Genomic DNA, 24,435 nt, shown 5'->3' with positions numbered 1-24,435 from the left:
TGCATGGTTGTGCCTCATTCTATTTGTTTACAACATAGTTTCTCTGCCCTTCACATCAAACTGAAGAGTGGATGCGTTGCCTTAATTACAAATGTCTCCCTTCTAATAATGGGCTTTACTTCATTCCTGTTGCAGTACCTATACTTTCTTAGTTTTGGGCAGAATCCAAAAATAAAGAAGATATACTCCCTACCTGTAGGCACTAATAATAAGGGAAAAATAGAAACATATTAATAATCATAAAACACAATATGGCAACAAGACAGAGAATAAGTATGAATTGTTACAGAATTCCAAATGACAGATGGAGGAAAACTGGAGATTCAGAAAATACTTTGCTGCTCCATTTCCACCATTAAAATACTATCCAACAGGTGGTCACCTGGGTACACACATACCTGATAATTAAGACCAAAAAACTACCTATCTTTCTATCCTTATTTTAAATGCTGCCTACATGAAGAGGCATTTGAGACAGATCATGAGATGGCAAAGCACTTTATTAGGCAGCAATGACGGAGAATGGAGTTTTAGGTTGAATAAATGGTGTGGAGGTAGGGAAGTTTGTGGAATGCCAGAGGAAAAAATGTTTTCAGCTTGTTTATTTCTTAGATTATGTGTAAGGAAGTAGTGGAAATAGCTTAGAAAATACTGGTTGAGGATACATAGTGAGGGAACTTCAATGCCAATCAATAAAGGCCATGCTGACATCAGCAATTGAAAGCTCTCCTAAGAGCTTTAAGTGTAATTTCCTATGCAAATTACACTTAAAGAAATGTTTATAGGAAAGTGCTTTATTGCTAGATTGCAGAGGAAGACAGAAGGCAACAAAATCCATTTTTCTGTTTTACAGAAGCTGAGGCAACAGGCAATAAGGTCTGCATTAGAATAAAGGACATTCAAAAAATACAGTCAGACAAGAGATGCTCTCATATTTAGCAATGAATTAGATCTCAAAGAAGTCTGGAGGGAAGAGAAGTAATGGTATTAACACACTGAAGACAGGAAAAAGCAGCTTAGGTTGAAGAAGAGCTTAGATTGCTAGAGGTCTATGAGAAGCTCTCATAATCAGCCAGCAATAAAAATACAGTGGTATAAAAGATAAAATATGGTACACCTGTATAGGGCAGCTCCATTATACAGCCATGCACCCCATAACAATGTTTCAGTCAATGACAGACCAAATATATGATAGTGGGCCCATAATATTATAATCCTGCATTTTTATTGTACCTTTCCCAGACACATTCAGATACGCAAATACTTACCATTATGTTACAATTCCCTACAGTATTCAGTACCTGTTAAACAGGTTTATAGCCTAGAAGCAATAGGCTATACCATCTGCGTAGGAGGCTATACCATTTAGGTTTGTGTAAATACACTCTATGATGTTTGCACAGTGATGAAATCACCTAATGATGCATTTCTTAGAACATACCTTTGTCGTTAAGCAATGCATGACTAATCTTATGAGACCACTGTCATATATGTGGACTGTCAATGACCTAAATGTTGTTTTGTGGCACTTGGCTGTGTAACTGTTAACACAGGTCCTGTATAGCAAAATATCCGCTAAATCAGCTTTAATTTAAATGTATAAAACTAAGGAATGAGATCAGATTTTAAGATGTAAAGATTGAGCCTCACCTTTTTTTAATGCGTACTGGAATTCAAAATCATACTTTTCACCCTTTGGATTTACTGAATTATATATCGTACTTCTTCAAATTATCCATCCAATAAGGATACATTCTCACTTTCATGAGATGTTTTTGTATAACCCGCAAGCCATCTGGGACCTTAATATTAACAGCTGATGATTACGGGTCCTATTAGTTTGCTTCAATCAATAGCCCCATTCTCATTACAGTCTTCATAGGCAAAAAAAAAAATAAGTGACATTTATACAGGGGTACAGATATAGCAGGTGCTTCTTCAGAAATGAGACTGTCTTGACTGATGCTTTCAACTCACTACTCACTCATGTAACCTCTCAAGTCAGTAACCAGGGCAGAACAAATAACACTCTCAGAGGCCATTCACCAGGTGCTGAGCTCCTCTAGGTCAGTGTTTTCAAGTGTTTGATTGAAATGTACTTTCTGGTTCATGCTTTATATTTGCTGGGAAATGAAATTTATAAAGATTTGTGGAGTTTTTCACCAAGAGCAGGCATTTGTGAAATGAGGACAAATCACTTTATAGTAAATAGATGATAAACCACTCTGTTACATTAAAACAAGTAAACAGACAAGTAAGCATGCAATAAAAAATGAAGTGAGCTTTCCTGAGTCACCCATGTTTTATCTCTACTTTTTATTATGGTGACAAGCCAAAAATATCAGTAAGTCTTGCACAAGGTCCTAGTTAAAAAGCAAAATCCAATATATTATGAAAAAGGATATGTTGGTTTTTGCAGTAGTTTTTAATTAAATGGGGGAAAGAAGCTCTCAAGGAAAAGAGCCTTCAGGCAAAGGTAGAATAACCCAAACTTTTGAATGTATGTAGAGGCTAAAGAAAGGTGAGGTGGAATCTTACACTTGACCTAAGCGAAGTTTATATCTTTGCAGAAATGGGTTCTCTTCCTCCGACCCAAATAATTTTTTTTTTATTTTGAGATAGGGTCTCATTCTGTCACCCAGGCTGGAGTGCAGTAGTGCAATCATGGCTCACCACAGCCTCAACTGTCCCAGCTCAAGGAATTCTCCCACCTCAGACTCCCAAGAAACTAGGACCACAGGCATGTGCTACCATGCGTGGCTAATATTTTTATTATTTGTGGAGACGAGGTCTTGCTATGTTGCCTGGACTGGTCTAGGACTACTGGGCTCCACTGATTCTCTCACCTCAGCCTTTCAAAGTTTTGGGATTACTGACATGAGTCACTGTGCCCAGGCCCCCAAAATTCTTAACTACTGAAAATATCCCTGAATACTGAATAAACATAACTAATACAAATACAGTAAAACTGAATATTCTTTTCCTGCTGGGAAGAAATATTTTCCAGCCAAAATACTCTAACAAATAAAGAAGTTGTGTTTTAGAAAGCTAGCACGTAATTCTCGATATAGATAGTAAAATCCTGATAGTTTTGGGGGCAGTGAAATTATGTTAATTGTGTTCTAAAACTATTACTTGTATATTTTAACTGGATGAGACTGTTCTAATAGAGGTATAATTTACATAGAAAAAAATGCACAGATTTAACTAAGCTGTTCAATGAGTTTTGATAAATGTATACCTCTATGTAATTATATTCAAATCAAAATTTGAAACATTTCCATCAACACAGAGAATCTTACCATATCTCCTTCCAGTCCGTTGCTCCCTAGAGGCCACCAGTGTTCTGGTTTTTATCATTATAGCTTAGCTGTGCCTATTCCGTAATTCCATATAAACAAAATCATAGAGTACGTACTCTATGTCCCTCTCTTTGTTCAACATGTTTTAGAGATCCCTATTCTTATTTTTGCATACATAGGTAGTTCATTCCTTTTTTGCTGAGTAATATTCTATATTATGAATATACCAAAATCTGTTTATGTATTTACATGTTGATAGACATTTGGATTTTTCTTTTCCACTTTGTGGCTATTATAAATAATGGTGGTGTAAAATTCTTATATAAGTCTTTTTGTGGATATTTTCATTTCTTTTGGATAAATACCCAATAATATAATTATTAAATCATAGTATATATGTGTGTGTGTGTGTGTGTGTATGCATGCTTATTTTTGGAAACATAAGGATGTAATGAAAAAGGAAATATGTGAATCTTAAAAGCATGCAGATTGCTATCTTGCCATTTTTTAAATTTAATTCAGACTATTGTTTAAAAAACACTACTCAGTTTTATGCCTTGCTTCTCTCAATTACATTTTTATCTTTATCCCATTTCACTAAACATTTCAAAAATTAAGTTATGGTTATGTATACCTTTCATAATGTAAATATTCCATAATTATCAAATTCTTTCTTGGTGGATATTTGTCTTTAATATTTAATTATTATAACTATTTTTGTGATGAGAATCTATATGTGTTTTTACACATAGGCACCTACTGGTCAAAGGGTTTAAAAAGTATGATAGATATAGAATTTATCAGCCTTTGAAAATGTCTTATTGCTCTAATATATATTTACAGAAAGGGATGACTACAAAATAAGAAATTAATTCACAGGATCCTTTTTCAACTTAATGGTGTATTTCAAATAAAGCTGTACCACACTTATGCATTGAATATACAAGTACCGAAGCTAATTTTTGATCAAGTTATATCTGGGCTATGAAACCAGAAAAATGGAAATCAACCATCCAATTTAACGTCTGCTAACCATCCTCTGCCTGATTTTGCTATTAATAGAAACACAAGCTAAAAGTTCAGGCATGCAGTTTTCACTATGTGTACTAACTGTATCTTCCTACTACAGCTCACAAGGAACAAAGCCTCAGTACATATGGAAAAGGTATCTCTGACTGTAAAGGAACATTGTTGCAAAATTTCATTTCAGAGTCAGCATTTTAATTCATGCTACTAAGTTACTCAGAGTCAAGTTAGCAGTGCTATTGATATCAAAAGCAATTATTTTCACTCCCATTATTAGTTTAGTTGCATCCAAAAGTGCTTTAATGCTTGGTGTGTGCTGTTCAAGTTTAAATCAAATCCAACATAGATTAAAGTTTTTAATGTATTTTCTCAAAGGCACATTTTTATCTCAAATAATACTTTATTTTTAGCCTGAAATAGCCCACAATGTATTTTCTGCTTTTATTTCTAAGATTACTAAAAATTAAAATACTTCTAAGGTACCATGTGTAAAGTACTACTAATGCTTCTAAGGCATAGAGTCTTAAAAAGTAAGACTGTAGTCTTACTTTTAAAATATGAAAAGCTCTCCTTTAAATATGGGGAAAACAAAATTACATATGTTCATTTTTATTATTAGATTTCAAATCTAATTTTTTTTTACCTCCACGTGAACAAACTGGTTTATGTATTCTGCCCTAAAAGCTAACATATACTTTTAACCTATTTTAACAAAGCCTAATGAACTACATCTTTTTCTGACCAAAAACGTAAGTTGTTACTTACAGCACTAAATGTTTATATTTTATACAAAAATCTCTACTTCCCACAGATGGGAGTTTTAAACTTAAATTAGCCCAAAGTTCCCAATTCAAGATACTTTCAAACATAATTATGATAAAGATAAAGGCTGTGGTAAAGTAATGTCAGGCACACATAGTAGACAGAGAATAAAGATGTCTTTCTCTCTGTTTCACTTGAAACAACTGCTTTAAAGTAAATATTCTAATAACTGTCTTATGGAAAAATTTAAGTTATAATGGGAAAATTGAAATGTATTCAAAAGGAATAAACAGGAATGGGAAATGTACTAGGCAAACCAGGTGGTAAATCTGATTTAAATGAGAAACAAAAAAAGTCATATTAGTTGCTCAGAAGTCAGAAGCACCTAAAGGAACAATTTGAAGAATATGAAAAACTTCATGTAAAAAAGATGTGCTCTCAAAATTTGAATGTCAATAGACTAAATTTTAAATCATTAGTCATCTCATTCTGTCACACAATTTCACCCTTAAGCCAGACTTCCTATAAAAAAGGAGATTTTTGTCCGATTTACTTTGGACCCAGGGATTTTACTTAGGAGCTCTTACAATATACCCAGTGGAGATGAAAGCCTCAAAGGCGATAGTTATAAAGACAAAGAAGGTATTTCTGATCTAGATTCACCAACCCTCAGTCACAACTAAATATGCGTTTGAGCAAGAAGCAGAAGGCATCCAGGGCACCTGAAGTGCTATTACTATCTCCAGGTTTTCAATATGTGTGTCAGGGCTGTTCACCAATGAGGAAACTAAGGCTGCCATTTCTAAGGCACAACAGTATGACAGAGAAAAATCATAAAACTGCAGATTCAACAAACAAAAAACAATTTTTTCATTGAGTGCCCTACCACCCTAGGGAAGCTCTCAACCTCTGTGCCCTTCAGCATTCATCTTCATCTGCAATTGCACAAATCTTACTTACAGAACTGTGGCTAGTGGGGACATACCTATCTCCCCTGCTGGGCTGGAAGTCCTCATTCAGCTTTGTCAGCATCGGCCCTCACTTAACATCCTCCAGTCTGGTCTCCCACTTCCCCATCTAGCCTCATTCCCTACCTTCTTCTGCAGAGACCCTTTATTCTAGTAATGAGAAATATGCATGCTTCTACAAAGCCATTTATAATGCATCTGTGCATTTGTCCTTGTCCCTGCTCCTTTCTCTGCCCAGATCCCCCTTCTCCATTTCTAGACCCATTCTCCATCTTCTCCCTTTCTGTTGTCATCAGAAGACACAGTTTTAACATTATCTATCCATGAGAATTTTTCTGAGATCTCTTCTGTTATCTCTTGACATCATGCCTATAATTCTACTAAATCGCACATCACACTGCATCCTATTATTTTTTTCTCACGTTAGTCTCCCCAATAACACTAAAATTCCTTAACATTAAAGGCAATGATTTAGCTTTGCAAAATTAGGACTTTGAAATGAGCCTGATATATAGATATATAATATATAAATATATTATATATATTTATATTATATATAATATATAAAAATATATATAAATATATTATATATATTTATATTATATATAATATATAAAAATATATATAAATATATAATATATAATATAAATATCTAATATAAATATATATAATATATATAAATATATATAATATATATAATATATATTATATATATAATATATATTAATATATAAATATATAATATAAATATATAATATATAAATATATAATATAAATATATAATATATAATGTATATAATATAAATATATAATATATATTATATATAATATAAATATATATTATATATAATATATATAATATAAATATATATTATATATAATATATATAATATAAATATATATTATATATAATATATATAATATAAATATATATTATATGTAAATATACATAATATATATAATATAAATATATATTATATGTAAATATACATAATATATATAATATAAATATATATTATATATAAATATATAATATAAATATATATTATATATAAATATATAATATAAATATATATTATATATAAATATATAATATAAATATATATTATATATAAATATATAATATAAATATATATTATATATAAATATATAATATAAATATATATTATATAAATATATATAATATAATATATAAATATATATGATATAAATATATATAATATAAATATACATAATATATAAATATATATAATATAAATATACAATATATATAATATAAATATATATATAAATATATTATATAAATATATAATCTATAAATCTATATTATATAAATATATATTATATATGTTATATAAATACAGATATATAATATATATTTATATAATATATATTATATATTATATAAATATATAATATATTTATATTTATATATATTTATATAAATATATAATATATTAATATTTATATATATTTATATATATTTATATATTTATTTATATAATGTATATTAATATAAATAAATATATATAAATATATAATATATAAATATATAGAATATAAATATATATAATATAAAAATATATATTATATAAATATATTTATATATAATATAAATATATATAATATAAATATATATATTTACTGAATGAGCAGTAAGATGCTCATTTCAAAGTCCTATATATATATATATATATATATATATGTATACACCCAAATACACACACACCGCTCATTTATAATATTACAATGACATAGCCTTTAGCGTTTAAATGAGTCTAAGAACAGCAACATTAACTCTATGTTCTCTGTAACTTATTTAAGTACTATAATGCTCTCACAAATGTTAAACATATTTTAATAATGGTGGGGAAATGAGGGGACTCTGATTAAAGATTCCTAACTCTTTGATAAGCTAGACACACCCTGCTAAGGAAAATCGAAGTTCTGTCAAGACAGCTTGGAAAGCAATTCAACTCATTTGCTACGCATTTACTGAATCTGTCTTCCATGGTGTCACAATTAGTAGTATCATGTTTGCAAATGGACACTACCTTAAATATCAGAAAAGGCTTAAAATTCAAAGAGAACTTTCTTCTGAAAGGTCAATAAAAAAAGCAGACATCTCTAACTCATGTGTGTGGGACATGGAAGCCAGTCAGATGATGAGAAGTAATAAGAGTCCTAACCAAACGCCAACTAAAGCATCAAGGATGCTTACCAAGCTGGAAGGAAAATGTCCTGTATCAACTTAGCAAAAGCTCTGAGAGAAAAACCACAAACCCTATTGTTTGGTGAAACATTAGGTTATCAGCAGTATTGAAGCAAAAATGTTTGTGGTCTTGAGCTGCCTACAAGTAATAGATTTTCAGGTTACCATTCTAAAGAGAGATGAGATTAGCAGTTCAAATAAAACACTAATATTGACCTCTGATGAGCCAACCAGGAGACAACTGGTGTACACAGTCTGATGAGGAGAATTCTGGAAAAGGTGACAGACTACATTTCCACAACCTCAGTGTATACTTGGAGCTCATTTTCTCTAAAATTTAGAAAAAAAAACACCAAGGTAAATTATCTCTAAAAGTCTAGCTTTTCCTCCTCATAGCACTGCTACTGCAGCCACTGAAATCACTGTGATCAGAAACTCTGCCTTAAAACTCTATTCAATAAGGCCAGTGATACAGCTAAACTATTCTTTACACTCATAGGGGCCAGTATCAATTGTACATAATGTCATATTTCTGGACATATTTAAGGCATAAAACAAATAAATGAAGGACAGAAGAAAGGAACTGTGTGTATAAAAACAGTGATTAATATTGCCAGAGTATTTTTTTCCTCCAGATCTGTATTTTACTTCAATAATTCTCTTTAATCAAGTTTTGGCCAGGTAAGGAATCTTCTAAAAAGATCCTTCTGTTTGCAAAAATTATGAGCATTTTCTCATTCTTGTAGTTTTGCCCAAACCAATAAGAGTGACTAGTGTAATTCTGTCATTATTAGAAAAAAGATCCTGATTTTTAAATGGTTGACACAATCCATCTTCTGAGCTCTAGTACAAACACTTTTTCTCTTTTATCTAAACCAGCAGCACCAAACTTGGAGGAGAATGTAGTAGAGGAAGGGATCTTTTTTGACTTATAATAATTTATTGCAGAAAATTATGTAATTTTTTTATAAAGCATATCATTTCTAAACCACGAGTTTAAGATGAAGTTAGTTTAGGAATGACTAAAAACCAAGATATGTTGACATGAAAGACCTAATAATTCAAACCATTTTCCTGAGAAAAATCTCATTCAAACGATTACAAATATTTTTAATGATTTTAAGAAATCAAGATAATTAGTCTTAACCATAGAAATATGGTGGCCACATATTCCCCACTGGGATACTTTATTCCTCTCTGAGAGTTTTTTCACAGGAGATGGCTAAGGTTAACCTGAACTGGTGACAGCTACCATCCATGTGCTGCCAAAGAACCTTGCTTTATTTATTTATTTATTTATTTATTTATTTATTTATTTTATTTATTTGAGATGTAGTTGCCCAGGCTAGAGTGCAACAGCACGATCTCGGCTCACTGCAACCTCCACCTCCCAGATTCAAGTGATTCTCCTGCCTCAGCCTCCCGAGTAGCTGGGATTACAGGCACGCACCACCACACCAGGCTAATTTTTGTATTTTTAGTAGAGTCGGGGTTTCACCATGTTGGCCAGGCTGGTCTCGAACTTCTGGCCTCGTGATCCGCCCGCCGCCTCGGCCTCCCAAAGGAACCTTGCTTTCTTTTCAGGTGTATAATCATGTTAGTTCAATGGAGGGGAAAGGATGTTTATGTGACTTGATCCTCATTGTGGGATTAATACACTTTTCTCATCTAACCTCAAAACCTTCCTCCCCATACTACCCCACCCTGTAAAGTATATTTGCTCATTACATCTGGAATATATTGGGGTTTGTCTTTGGTTCTCCATTCTGTTTTTTTTTTTTTCCATCTTCTTTACTTACTGAATACTATGATATTGCAAGTACAAACAATGCCAAAGAAGAAAGAATAGTAAGAACAGTGCCAAAGAGCACATATTCTACTTGCTGAAAATAAAAAGAAAACTCCTTAAAGAATTAAAAAGAATTTAAAAGTGTTAGACAATTTTGTGTCTGCGAAAGTCTCAGAGTTGGTATGTCCCCATTAAACTCTACAGCTCCCCAGGTTTATCTTGTCCAAGAAAGTTACCCGCCCAACCTCTAGGTCTAGTTCATTATTAAAAGTACCCGCTAAAATTGGAAGTACACAGAAGAAACTTTACAGGTAAAACAATTAAAACTATGTGCACAAAACAAAATAGACTGTATAACACACACACACACACACACACACACTCCATGATTGGACTGTAGGCTAAGGAGGTCTTTGAGGTTTCTGGTACAAATTCCTCAATACTGAGATTCCTTCATGTCCCGATTACTAGTGATAGGGGAATTTGAAGGACAGCTAGGTTTATCTTTGGACAATTAATTACTAAGAGAGTCATTTGGTTCTTACAGCATTAACACACTTGTCCTAGTTCTGCTCTTTGAGATACTTAGAAGAAGTCTGTTATCACTTCCAGATGACCACTCTCCAGATATCTAAAGGCCAGTATCTTATTCCTACTGACTTTATTACTTTAAAGTAAATGTGCCATTTCTCTACATCCATTTTTAATGCAACAATGCAACAAAATTTGTACTTAAAAAACAAACAAATTGATACACGAAAGCAAGAACGTTGTGGCTGACACAAAGGGAGTTCACAGTCGCAGCCCACCTCTAAAGAGGTTTCACTCACCCAGTATTGACAGGGACTGCTCCAAAAATTCCTCAGATCGCTTGAGACTCATCAGTATGCTGGTGTGCCTCGTCTAAATATTCTCCGTTTACCAACCCTCTCCACATTATGACAGTCATGCCTGGAGACAAGCGTGATCTCACCAATAAAAAGTAGGACTCCTGACATCTCCCTCTTCCTGGTATCATTTAAGTGGTGTCAGTTTGATTAGTGGTCCCATCACACTGCGGGTCACTTGAGATTGTCACTGTGGTGACAAGGCAGGTCATTCCCATTCTACGTTTAAGTAATTGGCTTTATGACCCCTCAATGTACGATTTCATATTGAACAACATCGAATTCAGGCCATCCAAAGGTGTATGAAGAAAATTATCTAGAAAGTTGCCTCAAGGAAGTATCTGTATAAAACTTTCTAGACTTTATTCACTCACACTGACGCTAATCTGAGGTCTGAAACAGAAAAACAGCCTTTTAGCTGAAAGCTTCAGACAGTAATTTGGAGCACTTTGATTCTGAGTGAAACACACATACACACATTTATCATTATATGCAAAATGGTCTGTACAATTAGAGCCTTATTTTTGACCTTTAAGACACACTTAGTAATTTTCAATACACAATACTGAATTTTTTTTTAAAAGTGCACATTCATAAAAGGATTTTTTTAGACATTTGAAAGTCCTCTGACCAAACTTTGATTTAATTCTTAAATATAGATTGCAATGTAATTGATACTAAATAATAATTGTTGATGTTATGATCATAAGAAAAATTAACACATACTACTAAATAACTGTTCATTTTATGATAAGAAAAATTAACACATAAATAAACAAAAAAAGCACAAGATTCTTTTCACACAATCACCTGCCTTCCAGAACTATGCTGTGCCCTGGGCTAGAAAGTAGACAATTCAGGCCAGATTTTACTTTCAGAAACATTTCCCCTTGTAGCTGTTGATGTCTCATAGATATCAGAGTAACACTGTGCTTTGAAACGATCTGCTGATATCACTGATTTTCAGGAGAGAAGGGAGGCTCCTCCTGCACTGCTCATGACTTAGACGATCTGTGTGGAAACAAGCTCCTGGTTGCTTAGAAATGTATTGGCTCTTGGCTGTTTCACACTCTACTTGAATCCATAACCCTCTGTCTGCTTGAGATATCATCATTCATCTTCAGAGTCATGGAGTGTTAGGCCACAAAAAAGAAGTTATTATCTGAAACTCCTTTTAGAGATTCCTATTAAGTGAAGAAAGAGCCAGAGTAACAGTTAAGTAACTAACAAAATTTAAATATTCATACACTTCTACGCCTCTCTGGTCATTTTTATGTGGCTTTTTTAAAAAAAAGAAATTCATCAGCTTTTTTTCAGATTAGTAAAGTAATACCTGATCATTGTAAGAAGGCAAAAAAATTCAGAGGTGTATGAAGTTCCATCGTCATCCCTCCTGTTTCTCCAAACTGTGCCTCTGAGACAACCCATTTTAGAAGCCTGATGAGTATCATTCCATGTTTTGTTAACATGTTTACAAAGTCTTATGTAAGTGCTAGGATTACAGGTGTGAGCCACAGTGCCTGATTATAATTTGCTTTTTAATTTAACATTATTATCATGAATAGCTTTCCAAGCAAATAGGCAGTTTGACCACATTGTTTTGAGGCACTGCACAGTATTCCACAGAAGGAATGTAAAATAATGCACGTAACCATCCCCCTTTCAGTGAACAATGTCTCTTCCAGTTTGCTATTGCAATGCTAGTTAACACAGTGATACAGATTTCTCTACATATTTATGTTTTTTTATTTTATAGGGTATATGCCTACATGTGAGAGTGATACACCAATGTACACATTCTTGATTTTTTTATGTGTTACCTAATTACTCTCCCAAAAGAGTCAACGTGTCAGTGCACTCTCTTTTCCTAACAATTTTGATTGTATTGGATGTTGTCAACTTTTCTAAATGGTTTCAAGATAGTGGGTAAAAATAAATCACATTTTATTGTTTTAAGGCATACTTCTATGGCACGAGTGTAAATATTCTAAATTGTTATTTTATTGTAGTTCTTATTAAAGGTTATAATCATCACTTGTCAAGACACAGTGAGTTATTTTTCCACACTACTTTTGAAAATCCAGAAGGTCACAAAACTCACATATTTCTTTTATAAGTGTCCCATGAAATATAAATGTTAACTTACCTACTAGCAAACTTAATACTGCAATTCTATTATAAGAATTAAACTGTGGATGTTATTGGAATCAACGCATAAGATTCTAATTTTAATCATCTGAATTAAGTGTCAATCGTAACAACCAAAAGAGATCTGCCAATCTCCTAACCTAGCTATCACAGTCAAATTAACAAAACATTAACAAACAAGACAAAAACCAAAATCTATGCAGATTATCACTAAGAATATGATATGATCCAGTGGAGCTCCTTTGAATTGAGGGATAGGGAAGGATTACGTGAGGTGGTAATAATTAAACTGAGATCTGAGTGTCAAAAAGAACCAGGTGAGGGAGAAGAGGAGACTAGGAAGGCAGAGACAAGGAATAGAAAGGCCAATGTGTCTACAAAATAGTGAGAGTGGGAGAGAATAGGAGGATAGAAGGAGGAATTTTAAAGGTTAAAAGAGAAGTAGATTTGAGGATAGGAGATAGGAACTAGGAGTCCTGTTTGCACATTTAAAGTTTAAGGCCTATGATAAATCCAAGGGTAGATGAGGATCAGCAACTCAAGAGATGGCTCTAGGAGCCAGGATGGACAATACAGATTTAGTGGACACTGGCATCAAGATACCATTTAAAGCCACTTGAGATCATCTAGGTGTTACCCAGAGAAGCAAAAATTAGTCAACAAAAGTGTAAACAGGGATATAACATCAGTTAAGCACTAGTCTTCAAAAACATAGCAGTATTACACTTTGATTTATGCAAAAAAAGATTTTAAATATCATATATATCCAAAGTTGTAATATGCATTATTTTAAATGGCTTGGGAGTTCATTATAAGGAACCCCATGCTGAGTCATCTTATAAGGCAAAAATTTTATATTAAAATACCTATAATACCCTCTAAAGAGTGTTTGTGAATTCAGATATTTACCTGTGAGGTGGTGGCATTTTAAATGAGTCATTATTAGAGTGATGTAGGTATTAATACAAAATGTTCTGGCCTCAAAAGTGAAACAGAAAACTATCTGTCACAAGACCTTATCTGATATACAAAAAGTTTAATAATGCAGGAAATAACAAAAAATAAGAAAATCTTGTGAGAGAGAGTAACTTAACAAGTGTAAGTACTTTGATTCTGGTGGCCTTGAGAATGAGTGCCTCCTTAAATTTTGTACCCCAGGTGATTCTCTTCCCTCAGCCTGGTCCCAGACAAGTTGATTCCTTTTCTTTAGCCTAAAAACATGTGCTTCATTTATTCAAATGATTAAAATTCAAGAATGTGCATATATTAATTAAAATGTTGACATCTAAAAGTCCAAATTGGAGGTGCCGTGGTCTCAAGAAGCCTTAAAAATATATAAATACATGACCTAACAAAAATGAAAGTAAACAGACTTCAACTAATAATGTTAATCTCATAATTTATCTCATATCATGTAATTGATTCTTAGAGAGTCACTTTTGAAAGTAGTTCATCACTGTACATCATAAAACCTATCTTTAATTTTCCAATCTGTTTACAAGTGTGTTTCCTCTAATAATGACAGTAATAAGGAAAATAGCTTTACAATAAAATTCTAACAAATACACACACCAAATTTTGAAGCCATTAAATAAGTGCCAGGGATTTTCCACTGAAACTCTTAAAACACTTGGAGGCTTGGAAAAAAAAGTTTTCACATCTCAATACAAGTTTAATTTCTTGATGCGTGAATAAGCAATTTTAGCAGATAATCTATTTCCATGATGTTTAAAATGTATTCTTTATGATAATATATTATAAATATGAAATTAATAAATCTTTATTAAATTCCAAGTAATAAATACATGACTTCAAGAATTACGATTTTCTTAATTGACATTTTAGCTTTATTCTAAAGGAAAACATAATAAGCCTAATACATACACCAGGAGAAAACAAAGAATAAAATAGAATGGACTTAAATAAATTTGCTCAGTTCAGTGACAAAACCAGAAAATGAACAGTCTACTTTTAAATATCATTCACATTCCTCAGCCTCTAATTGGCTTATTCATATAATTTGCTGTTTACAGAAAATTTAGTTTTTTCAACAGCCACCAAGATCTTATTTCAAAGTTCAAAAAAATGTAACTAGAAAAAGTAGATACTTTAATTCCAAAAATGCTGTAATTAAAATTAACTTTCATATCAAGTAAATTAAACTGCATAGTCTAAAAACTTAATTTTCAATTCCTAATTCATATTGCAACATGCTAATAAAATGAGGATGAATGAAACTAGCAAAGTCTGTACTTTCCATAAATAACTACATGAAAACTTGAAAAGAGAAGTACTGTATATTTATTCAACAGTAGAAGAAACAGCTACCACTTTTTAAATGCGATTTATGTAGTTATCTCATCACTCAATATGGGCTAAGTAAATAAATAAAAGACAACAAAGATTAAAGAAATAAACTCATTAGAAAATAAAACAATGATCAAAGAAACAGTATTCACACAAAATTCAAAGAGGACAGACAAATCATAAACAGAAAAAAACTGCCCTATAAGGATAGAAACAGGAAAAAAAAAAAAGGCAGTAAGTAAAAGTAAGGCAACATAAATAAGTAGCATGCTTACACTGCAGACAATGTCATCATGATTAAATTCCAGGTGTGAAAGAGGAAGAGTCTTACCTGAGTGAGGAACACACATGATATATAAAGCAAATAAGAACAGGAGAGGACTGGGCTTCCATTTCCAATGGCAGCTCCACATTCGATCTGAGCGAAACATCCTGCAAAGAAAGAAGATGGCAATTAGGACATTCAACATTCAGTAAAGCATTATGACAAATAAAGTAAAAACTATAGGTTTCCAGTAGGGACTGGAAAATAAACCTTTTTCATCCTTGCTTCCAAATAGAGGAGGAACTTAAAAGATGATGACGACTTGATCACTTCCTTCAAGCTAATTAGCAAAAGAAAATAAATCCATGCATTTTATTTGCCACATGGTAGCAGTTTCCTTATCAAAATATATATAATAGGTGATTTCTGCATGAAAATGGGTAGTCAGACAATTCAAAAAAATTATTTATTAAAAAATAAAGCAATGTTAGCTTCAGCCTCACCAGACTCATGTTCATCTGGGTAGAAGAAGGATGTTTCTATCAACCTTCCTTATAATCTCCCAGAAATTTAGACTGTAAGGAAATGTTTTCCTTAATGTCTGCTGCTTTACAAATGGAAATATTTAACATAAAACCAAATGCCCAAACTCTGTTCTATCCCCTAAAGTGATTCATTGAAGCATTAACATTCCAAAAAAGGTGAAGTCTTTATATATAAAATAGCTATCAAGTTTTTAAATGGCTATTGAACACCAGGTATTATAGAAAGTAGTAAATGACATTAGATGGAGAGGTGGTGCTTTGAAAACTCAACAATCCTTCTGCACAACTTACTCATTTAATTCTGAAAATTATATTTAATAATGATTTAGAAAGGAACATTCATATTATAGTCTCAAAACAATGGTATAATACAGTTCATTGAATCAGCACCATCAAAAAAAAAAAGGCAAACCAGCAAAGAAGGAAGAAATTACAAAAATCAGTCATCAAAAAGGACCATAAGTGGACTGGTGAGCAGAAGAGTTGTGAGGCAGGAAGGTAAGTAAGCAATAGTCAGAAATCTCCAAGAAACCTGAAAATCCCCTGAGAGAGAGTTACTTTGCCTATAAGTAGTAACTGAGACTCATTTTAGCAAGGAGCAACTAATAAGATAGTTTAGGGTTACAGTAATATCTACCCTAAAGCCTGAAGTTTGCTTACCTGAGTAAAATGTGTAATACTAAACAGAAAAGCAGAAAGAGAAATACTCAAATGAGCAAAATTAGACATCAAAGGACTCCTGCACTTGCCTCAAGACTGCATTTTTAAACTTTAAGAGACCATCTCCATCTCATAGCCAAGAGAACAAGCTTAGAGTGAGACAGATCTGGTTTGCTACTTATGAACTATGCTGCAAACCTTGGGAAACTGCTTGATCGCCTTGTGCCTCCTATTTCTTACCTGTAAAATAAGGAACAGCAATGAACCTAGGCCACAGTGTTGCTGAGATGATTACATAAGACGATGCCTTTCAAGAACAGTTCCTGACACCCAGCAAGTACTCAATAAATATTAGCTATTATTATTATTACTATCATTCCAGGCATTCTCATTTAAGTGGTGTTATTCTGTCCACAGTGAAATCAAAGGAAAAGACTCAAGCAACAGTAAACAAGATTAATCCCATATGCCAACACCAATCAATTGACTTTGTGGTCACTTCTGGGATCGCCTGGGCCAGAAATGAAATTGGTTATTCATGTTTGCTATGAATAAAGAAATGTAAAGTAGTATCTGAAACTCAAGCCATGTTTTAGTATTCACCAAACTAGAAGTTCTAGAATCATGCAGCTCTCCTGATGGAAATTCTAAACTAGGAAAATTCGAAACCAGGAAAAGGTTAAGATTTGAAGAGTATCTCTTGTTTGCAAGTTGTTTTCAAATCCATCCATCCAAAATATTTGAGATTAAAAGAAGTACTGCTAATGAGAAGTATGTTTTAGTAAGTAAGAAATTAGTAATTATAATAATGGATGTGGACTCTCAAACAGCACCAACTTACCTCCTGGTGCCTCTATAAACTGTGTGGTTTGTAGGGCAAGTACTTAAACCCTTAGTCTTTTCTTCTGTAAATAGGATATTACCCACCAAAAAGAACTGGAAATAACAGTACAGGGTAATCTGTAGGGGCTTTTAAAACGGTAGGTGACAAACTTCCGTCCCATAGAAAGTTCACTTATTTGGAAGAATAGGCCTGTTTCCTACTGATGCTGGATGAATGAGTATGCTTTTAAAACAAAAGCACAATTACATATTCAAAGAAATTTAGAGCTAGGAGGACCAATGCTGAAGTCTAATCTAACCTCATTTCACAAAAAAAGGAAACTTAGGTCCAGAAAAATAAAGAGACAGACCAATCAAACCTGGCTGTCACCCTTACAGATATTAACAGAAGGATGTATCAGCTCAAGAGAATTCCCAGCTTCTTACACTCTTTGACATACGACAATTATCTTTCATCAACATGTGAATAATAGCTTTCTCTCAGATTCATTTAATCTCTAAATAATACTCATAGATTCCTGTTCATTAGTTTGGCCACAAAACACTGTTTATGCACTCAGGCAACTTCTTTGCTATAAAAGGTTCCAGCATTTAGGGATTCCATATTCAATTCTGAAGCTGTCTTATCAAAGCTGCCTGCAATCCTATCAGTTGCAAATGATGACCATGGCTTAAGGCATTCCATGTCTCCAGACTCTATCACTTCAGACAGAAAAGAAACCCAACAAGGCAAGCACTTGTAACTAAACAAACCATAGGACAGGCCAACTTTCATCCACTTTACTGTTTACTGAAGAAGATAAACAAATAAATTAAGAATAGAACAGAGGAAGGAAAGTACTATGTGTTTTCTCAGGGGATCACTTAGCAAAGATATATCCCTGAGATTTAAATAACTATCTCCCAAGAATGGAAAATCATGAACAGGGTTACTAAGGTTCTAAATAGGAACTACAAGGAAAAAAAACACACACACACAAAAGTACACTCTTACACCATTTTGATTGTGGCCTTAAAGTTCTATTGAAGACAGCAGGAACATTTTTTAAGTAAAAGACAGTCATAGACTCCTATATCTGGAAGAAACCTAAAGATTATGCAAAAAAAACCTATCATCTTACAGGTGAAAAACTGAGATACTAAACTACTTGCCCAAGATCATAAGATCAGTGGTGTCAGAGCCAAAAGATCCTTTTTGTCACTTGGCTTCCAACCTAGCGTCCTTTTTGAGACCCACACTACCTCTGTTGCAAACTTGTTCTCTTTTTCAATCTACATAGGCTACAAAATACAATTTGCTTTAGTCCTGTTTCCGGAAGCTTTAGAATGTAACCCTTCTATAGAATTGCTTTAAATGTGGATATGATTCCTTGTAGGCATTATTTTATCCAAATGGATCACCGAAATAATCTTAAAAACCTACCACTTTCCATCTCTCTACTCCTACTGGTTTCCCCAAAAGTCACAATTTAAAGAGAAATCAGTGAAGAAATTTTGATATTAGTGGAGAAATTGATACGATACTAATGCAATCAATACCAGCAACTGTCAGAAATAACTGCTTTCGCCATATCCCAACTCTGTTTCTATGGCAAATCTTTTCATAAAAGGGACTGGGGAATGGCAGAGAAAATACCTTAATTCTTCCAGAGTGAAAAGAACAGTAATTTGGTTTATTCAAGTCTGCTCATAATCGTTTTTCTTTTTTTTGGTTAAAGATCATGTTCCTGAGCCAAAGCAATGTATTTTTAAAAAGGTGCTATTCTATTAACTCGATTTGAGTACCTTTATTAAGCTGGGTGTACCTCCACTTCAAAAAGACTGATTTATTCTTCAACCCTGCACAAATCTTAAACTTTATTTGAACAGTAACATGCATAACTGGCTTATACTAGAGGTGAGAGTAAAACCCAGCCTTAAGAATTACATACATAGGTACACAAGAATGACTATACATAAAGCTTGGGAAATCTGAAAAAGAGAAGTAAATTGTGTCAATATACTTGTTTTAATATTGTACTACAGGTTTTCCAAATGCTACCATTGGGGGAACTGGGTCAAAGGTATACAGGATCTCTATTTTTTGGCAACTATATTTGAAGTTAGAAATATCTTTAAAATTTCAATTGAAAAATTAAACTCTTAAGCCCTTATGCATACAACTTGTTCTCAGATGGTTCAGAAAAAAATTGTGTGTGTGTGTGTGTGTGTGTGTGTGTACAGGAGGGGCTCGTGGGGGGGCAGGAAAGGAGGAACGGGAATAATTAAACAAATGGGGCCAATAATTAGAATAGGTGAGTCTGGGTAAAAGGTATAGACGTGTGTTCTTTGCATAACTTTTATTTTTGAAAACGTCCTGTAGATTTAAAATGATTTCTAAAAGACTTAAAAAATTCACATTTACATTGAAACATATCACTGTTTTCATGTCACGGCCCTCTCCTCACTATTGAGTATTATTGCTTTAATCACTGTCACTTTGATAAAAGAAGTTGCATCTCATTTGAATTTCCTTTATTTGGATTGTCATGTTCAAGTCATTTGTATGGTTTTCTATTACAAATATAAATATTTTCTTCATTGATTTGTGATTTCTTAACTACTTATTTTAAATATGTTAAACTTTTGTCATATTTGTTCTGTTTTAAATAAATGAATCTTGAAGCTTTTTTTTAAGGCATTCCAGATAATTCCATTTCAAGTAATGCTTATAATGGAAAGTAACATGACACTCAGGTAGCCACATTTTTTGATCAATATATCCTTTATATGGCACCACCCCAGTCAATTAGTATGCATCTTAACATCATCCAATGTAGATAATAATCTCATCCAATTAGAAATGAAAATTGAAAGATACAGTTTTTGCCCATGCATACCACAAACATTGAACAAAGTATTTTCCATTTAGTCTAAATTCTAAATAGACTGTAGAAACTTTTAATCATCCCATCAGAAACGTAAACTCTGTAAGATATATAGGCCATTAGAAAAATGGTCAGGTTTTAAAAAGCAGTTATTAGTTTATTTTTAATATGTAAACTAATTCTCTTTCAAATCATTATTTCCAGACATCAGAGTCATGTGTCCAGTTAGGCTACAAAACTACAGGCTTCTAATATTTCCCATAAGCCAAGAGACAATAGCCTTATTCACCATTCATATTGAAAAAGCACAATGTCATGTAATTTATATAAGCCATAAATGGAACAGTAGCTTCATGCAGCTTGAGACGAATTAATGCAAGTCTTGCTACATCTGCTAAATTTCTTAGGGTATGAAAAATATGCAGTCACTACAACTCCCAAATATATTCGTAAAGTCTATAATTAAAGAACCTGAGTATAACAATATACAAATACACTTTCTCCACAAGGAGGAGGCAGAAAATACACTTAAGTAGTTTCTGAACTTGAATCTATTAAAATTTAAAGGATAATATAGCTTATGTTACCCATTTTAACATTTTTCAACAAGATAGTAAGAATATTAATCTTGGAAAGGTTGGTAATTCTTTCCATATATTCTAACAAACCAATACCTAAAAAGAATCAGACCATCCTAAACCACTCCATACAAATCGTAAATAGCAAAATGGAAAAAAATATACTTACCATCTGGTAAAAAATGAAAACTTTTAGTCAAAATAGCTCAAAAAAGAATCTCAAATCTAGGTATCAAGCCCTATTTTCTATGTGATTTCATATTCACGCTTTTACCCTATAATGACATGATTTTTTAATCACGAAGAATTCAAATGGACTATATAACTTAATTTCATGATCAGGAAATTTTTACATTACCTGTTGATAAGTTTAACATCTTTTATTTTAAAAACAGGTATTTATACTTTCATGTGTAATATGCTTTTTTTCTCACAAGATCTAAATGCTTAGGAAAGCTGAAAAAAACTGGGCAAATATCTGCTGTTAAAATCCCTAGTATATTTTCAAGAAAAACTGAAGTTGAAAACAAGCTCATATTACTTCAAAATGTGTAGCCTGTATATGAGAACAAGTCTTATATGAAAATGCTGGCTGTATCCCAAAATAAATTTTTTCAAGTTATACCTTGCCGATTCCACTGGCATAAATGAAACTTTAAAACTCCCAGGTGTGGAATTATTTCACATGCTGTTTCAGTAAAAATAAGTGGTTCATTTCTGATTACATCTCACAGTACCTGGAACAGAGTTACAGAGTGCTAGGCTTGTGGGCACTATCTTTTCTTTCTCCTATTTTAAAAATGTGTGTTGGGGAGTGGGGAAGTAGGGAATGGAAAGTGCAGGAAAGTGTGGAAAAACAGGACCTAGGGGGCAGGTCTTTCCCCATGTACTGAACTGAAAGAGTAAATTCATGTAAGATCCAGGAGTTGGGGGAAGGAGTGTTAAGTACCAAGTTCTAGAAATTGTTGTACATGAGTTAGTGGAAGGGGATAAAATGTCTGTCACGGTGTCCGTCCAAGATTAAATAAAACATCAGAAGGAAAATTACCTATTACAAGAAAAAGAAACTTCTTAGTTGGCCACAAAAATAAGCTTGGCCCTTTCGAGTACAATCTTCCTTTTCCCATTCTGGAAGGCCAGACGGTGCTTGGCGACCCTTTCATGGGGTCGCTGTGCGCCACCTCACCATTAGGATGACAATTCTATGGAGGCAAAACCTTTTAGGTTTCTCTGTTTCAATGCCCCAATTCCCCCCGCCCCCCATAAGTCTATGGAAGTCCCCTCAAATCCTATCACGTAACGTGGCGTAACCCTTAATTACTTCCTAAACTACAAAGCACACTGAAAACATTTTCTGCACACCTTAAAAAAATTCAAACACCCCAAAGATCCAAGAATAACTTCTACAGTCAATGATGACAATGTGTAAAGTCAACATTTTCTCGGCATACTAGTACCTTCCAAGCCCCCAGGTGTTGATTCCGGAGAGCGCCTTCTTGGCAGGGCCAGGCCTCTGGACTGAGGAGCGGTGCCTGTTACTCCTTGTTTAATTTGAATTGAAAACACGTTTTCCCCATTCTTGAAGCCCTGCCCTTCTTATTAGGCTTTACACCGCCCAAATGTGAGGTTTACCTCGCTGGGGGAAAAAAAACAGCCACACACACATGTCACAACTCCACTTGGCAATAGTCCTACTCCTCGGTGCCTCGAGGGGCAAACTGAAGACAAACCGGTTTATTCCCTCCGTGCAGTTGAAGTCCTTATAAAATCATTTCTCTTGAGGGTGGGGTGGTCGGGGAGGGGGCGACAGAAGGTGGACACAGATAAGAGTGAAGGAATTCCAAGCTGAAAGGTGAGACTTACATGTTGACATTACTGCGCCGAGGTCCCCTTTGGCCGCAAGATCATCCTCCACCACTTTCCCGCTCTGCTGCCGCTGCTCCACCCAGGGGGAACCCAGGAGCCCCAGCCCTGCGCCGCGGCGGGACCCTCCTTTACGCCGTTTCTGGAGAGTTCACGGGCTTTCCCGACGGCGCAAGGTGAACCCTGGGCGCGGCAGCGTTCAGCGCAGGGCCTGCGGCCGAGGAAGCAGGCTGGCGGCAGATTCCTCCTCGCAGGGAAGTTGGCAGGGTAAGGGCGAGAAGCTGAGGAAGTCGGGTGTGAATGGGGCTGGTGCTGAGGTGACCGGGCCAGGCAGGGGTGCGCGTCGCAGGTCCTCGCCCCCGCTGGCGGGAGGCGGGACTCGGCCACCACCCTAGGTACTTGGGTCCCCCTCGCGGGCGCAGGCGGCTCTCCCCGGACCCGTGCGCTCCGCCCGCGCTTCCGGCGTGACTGGAGCTGGGCTCAGGTGCGGCGGCCCCGGCGGCGTGCGGCGTATGACCCGACTCCGGCTGCCCTGGTCTGGGCGCTCCGCGGCTGGGGCTGTCCCGAAGGCGCAGCTGCCCCACACAGGATCTTCACCCCCAGGGCCGAAAGGGAGAAGTCGCCCCGCGGGGCGGGACAGGCGCTCTTGGAGCGAGCAGCGAAGGGAGAGTGGCCGGGGTCGGCGTGGGGTGGGCGATGGGCGCAGAGCCGGGCTCAGCTCCCCAGCTGGGAGGGGACAGGGCGGACCCGGAGGTCGCCGAAACGCCGGGAGCGCTGAACCCCAGAGACCCTCGGCGAGAGAAAGGAGAAGCTGGGAAGGCAGGCGCTCCTGTGGCATCTCCCCAGCGTTTGCAGCCTACCCGAGTCCCCGCGCGGGTCCCCCCGCCACGCTCCCGGGCTGTTGCTTTGCTTCACTTTTCTGCCACTTTCTTTACTTAACTTTTCTGTCTTCTCTGACTAGTTCGCTTGCTCGAAAAAATGAAGGGATGTTAACAGGGGGCTGGGAAGATGGTCACATAACATTTTATTGAGAGGGATTGATTTGCCAACGTAAATCCAGCTGCTTGTTGGGGAAAGTTAGCTGCCTGCTCTCCAATGCTCCTGTAAAGTAGCTGCCTGGCAAAGGGATCTGGACACACCTCCTTGGGAATGAGAAGAGAGAAGGGCTCACACTTGGAAAGAGGTTTTCTTCCCATTGTGTACTGCCAGAGTTAGTCCACAAAATGCTAGAGGCAAACCTTCCGGTGCCAGGGCTGTATGCACATCCAGAACCTCAACAGCTAAGCTTGCACGGTGTACACACTGGCACATGCACAGGCCATACACAGAAGTGCCCTAACAATTATTTCAAGCTGATTAGCTTATGATAGAGAACTGTTGGTGGGTGCGGGGGGGGGGGGTGGGAAGGAGGTA

General features: G+C 35.0%; 1 protein-coding gene across 11 annotated transcripts in view; it reads right to left on the bottom strand.

Annotated features, from left to right (window-relative positions):
• The window catches only part of ADGRG6 (adhesion G protein-coupled receptor G6), a 147,937-nt gene extending 124,048 nt beyond the window's left edge, over positions 1 to 23,889 (bottom strand). For 10 of the 11 annotated variants that reach the window (XR_001718782.4, XM_016956398.4, XM_009452115.5 and 7 more), the window contains exons 1-2: positions 23,023 to 23,889; positions 15,733 to 15,833 (exon numbers count right to left, since the gene is read on the bottom strand). Coding sequence is in view for 10 of the 11 variants with exons in the window: in XM_016956398.4 (XP_016811887.1) it covers positions 15,733 to 15,833; positions 23,023 to 23,024 (103 nt within the window). In the remaining variant the exon portion in view is untranslated. Of the gene's footprint in view, positions 1 to 15,732; positions 15,834 to 22,616; positions 23,003 to 23,022 lie in introns of those variants that run through there. The other variant, XM_054686366.2, reaches the window with a different exon arrangement.
• Between the last annotated feature and the right edge of the window lie 546 nt (positions 23,890 to 24,435).

Source organism: Pan troglodytes, chromosome 5 (genome assembly GCF_028858775.2).
Source record: "Pan troglodytes isolate AG18354 chromosome 5, NHGRI_mPanTro3-v2.0_pri, whole genome shotgun sequence".
NCBI classification, from domain to species: Eukaryota; Metazoa; Chordata; class Mammalia; order Primates; family Hominidae; genus Pan; species Pan troglodytes.
Note: the sequence above shows the minus strand (reverse complement) of the source record. Positions and strands in the feature narration are given on the sequence as shown.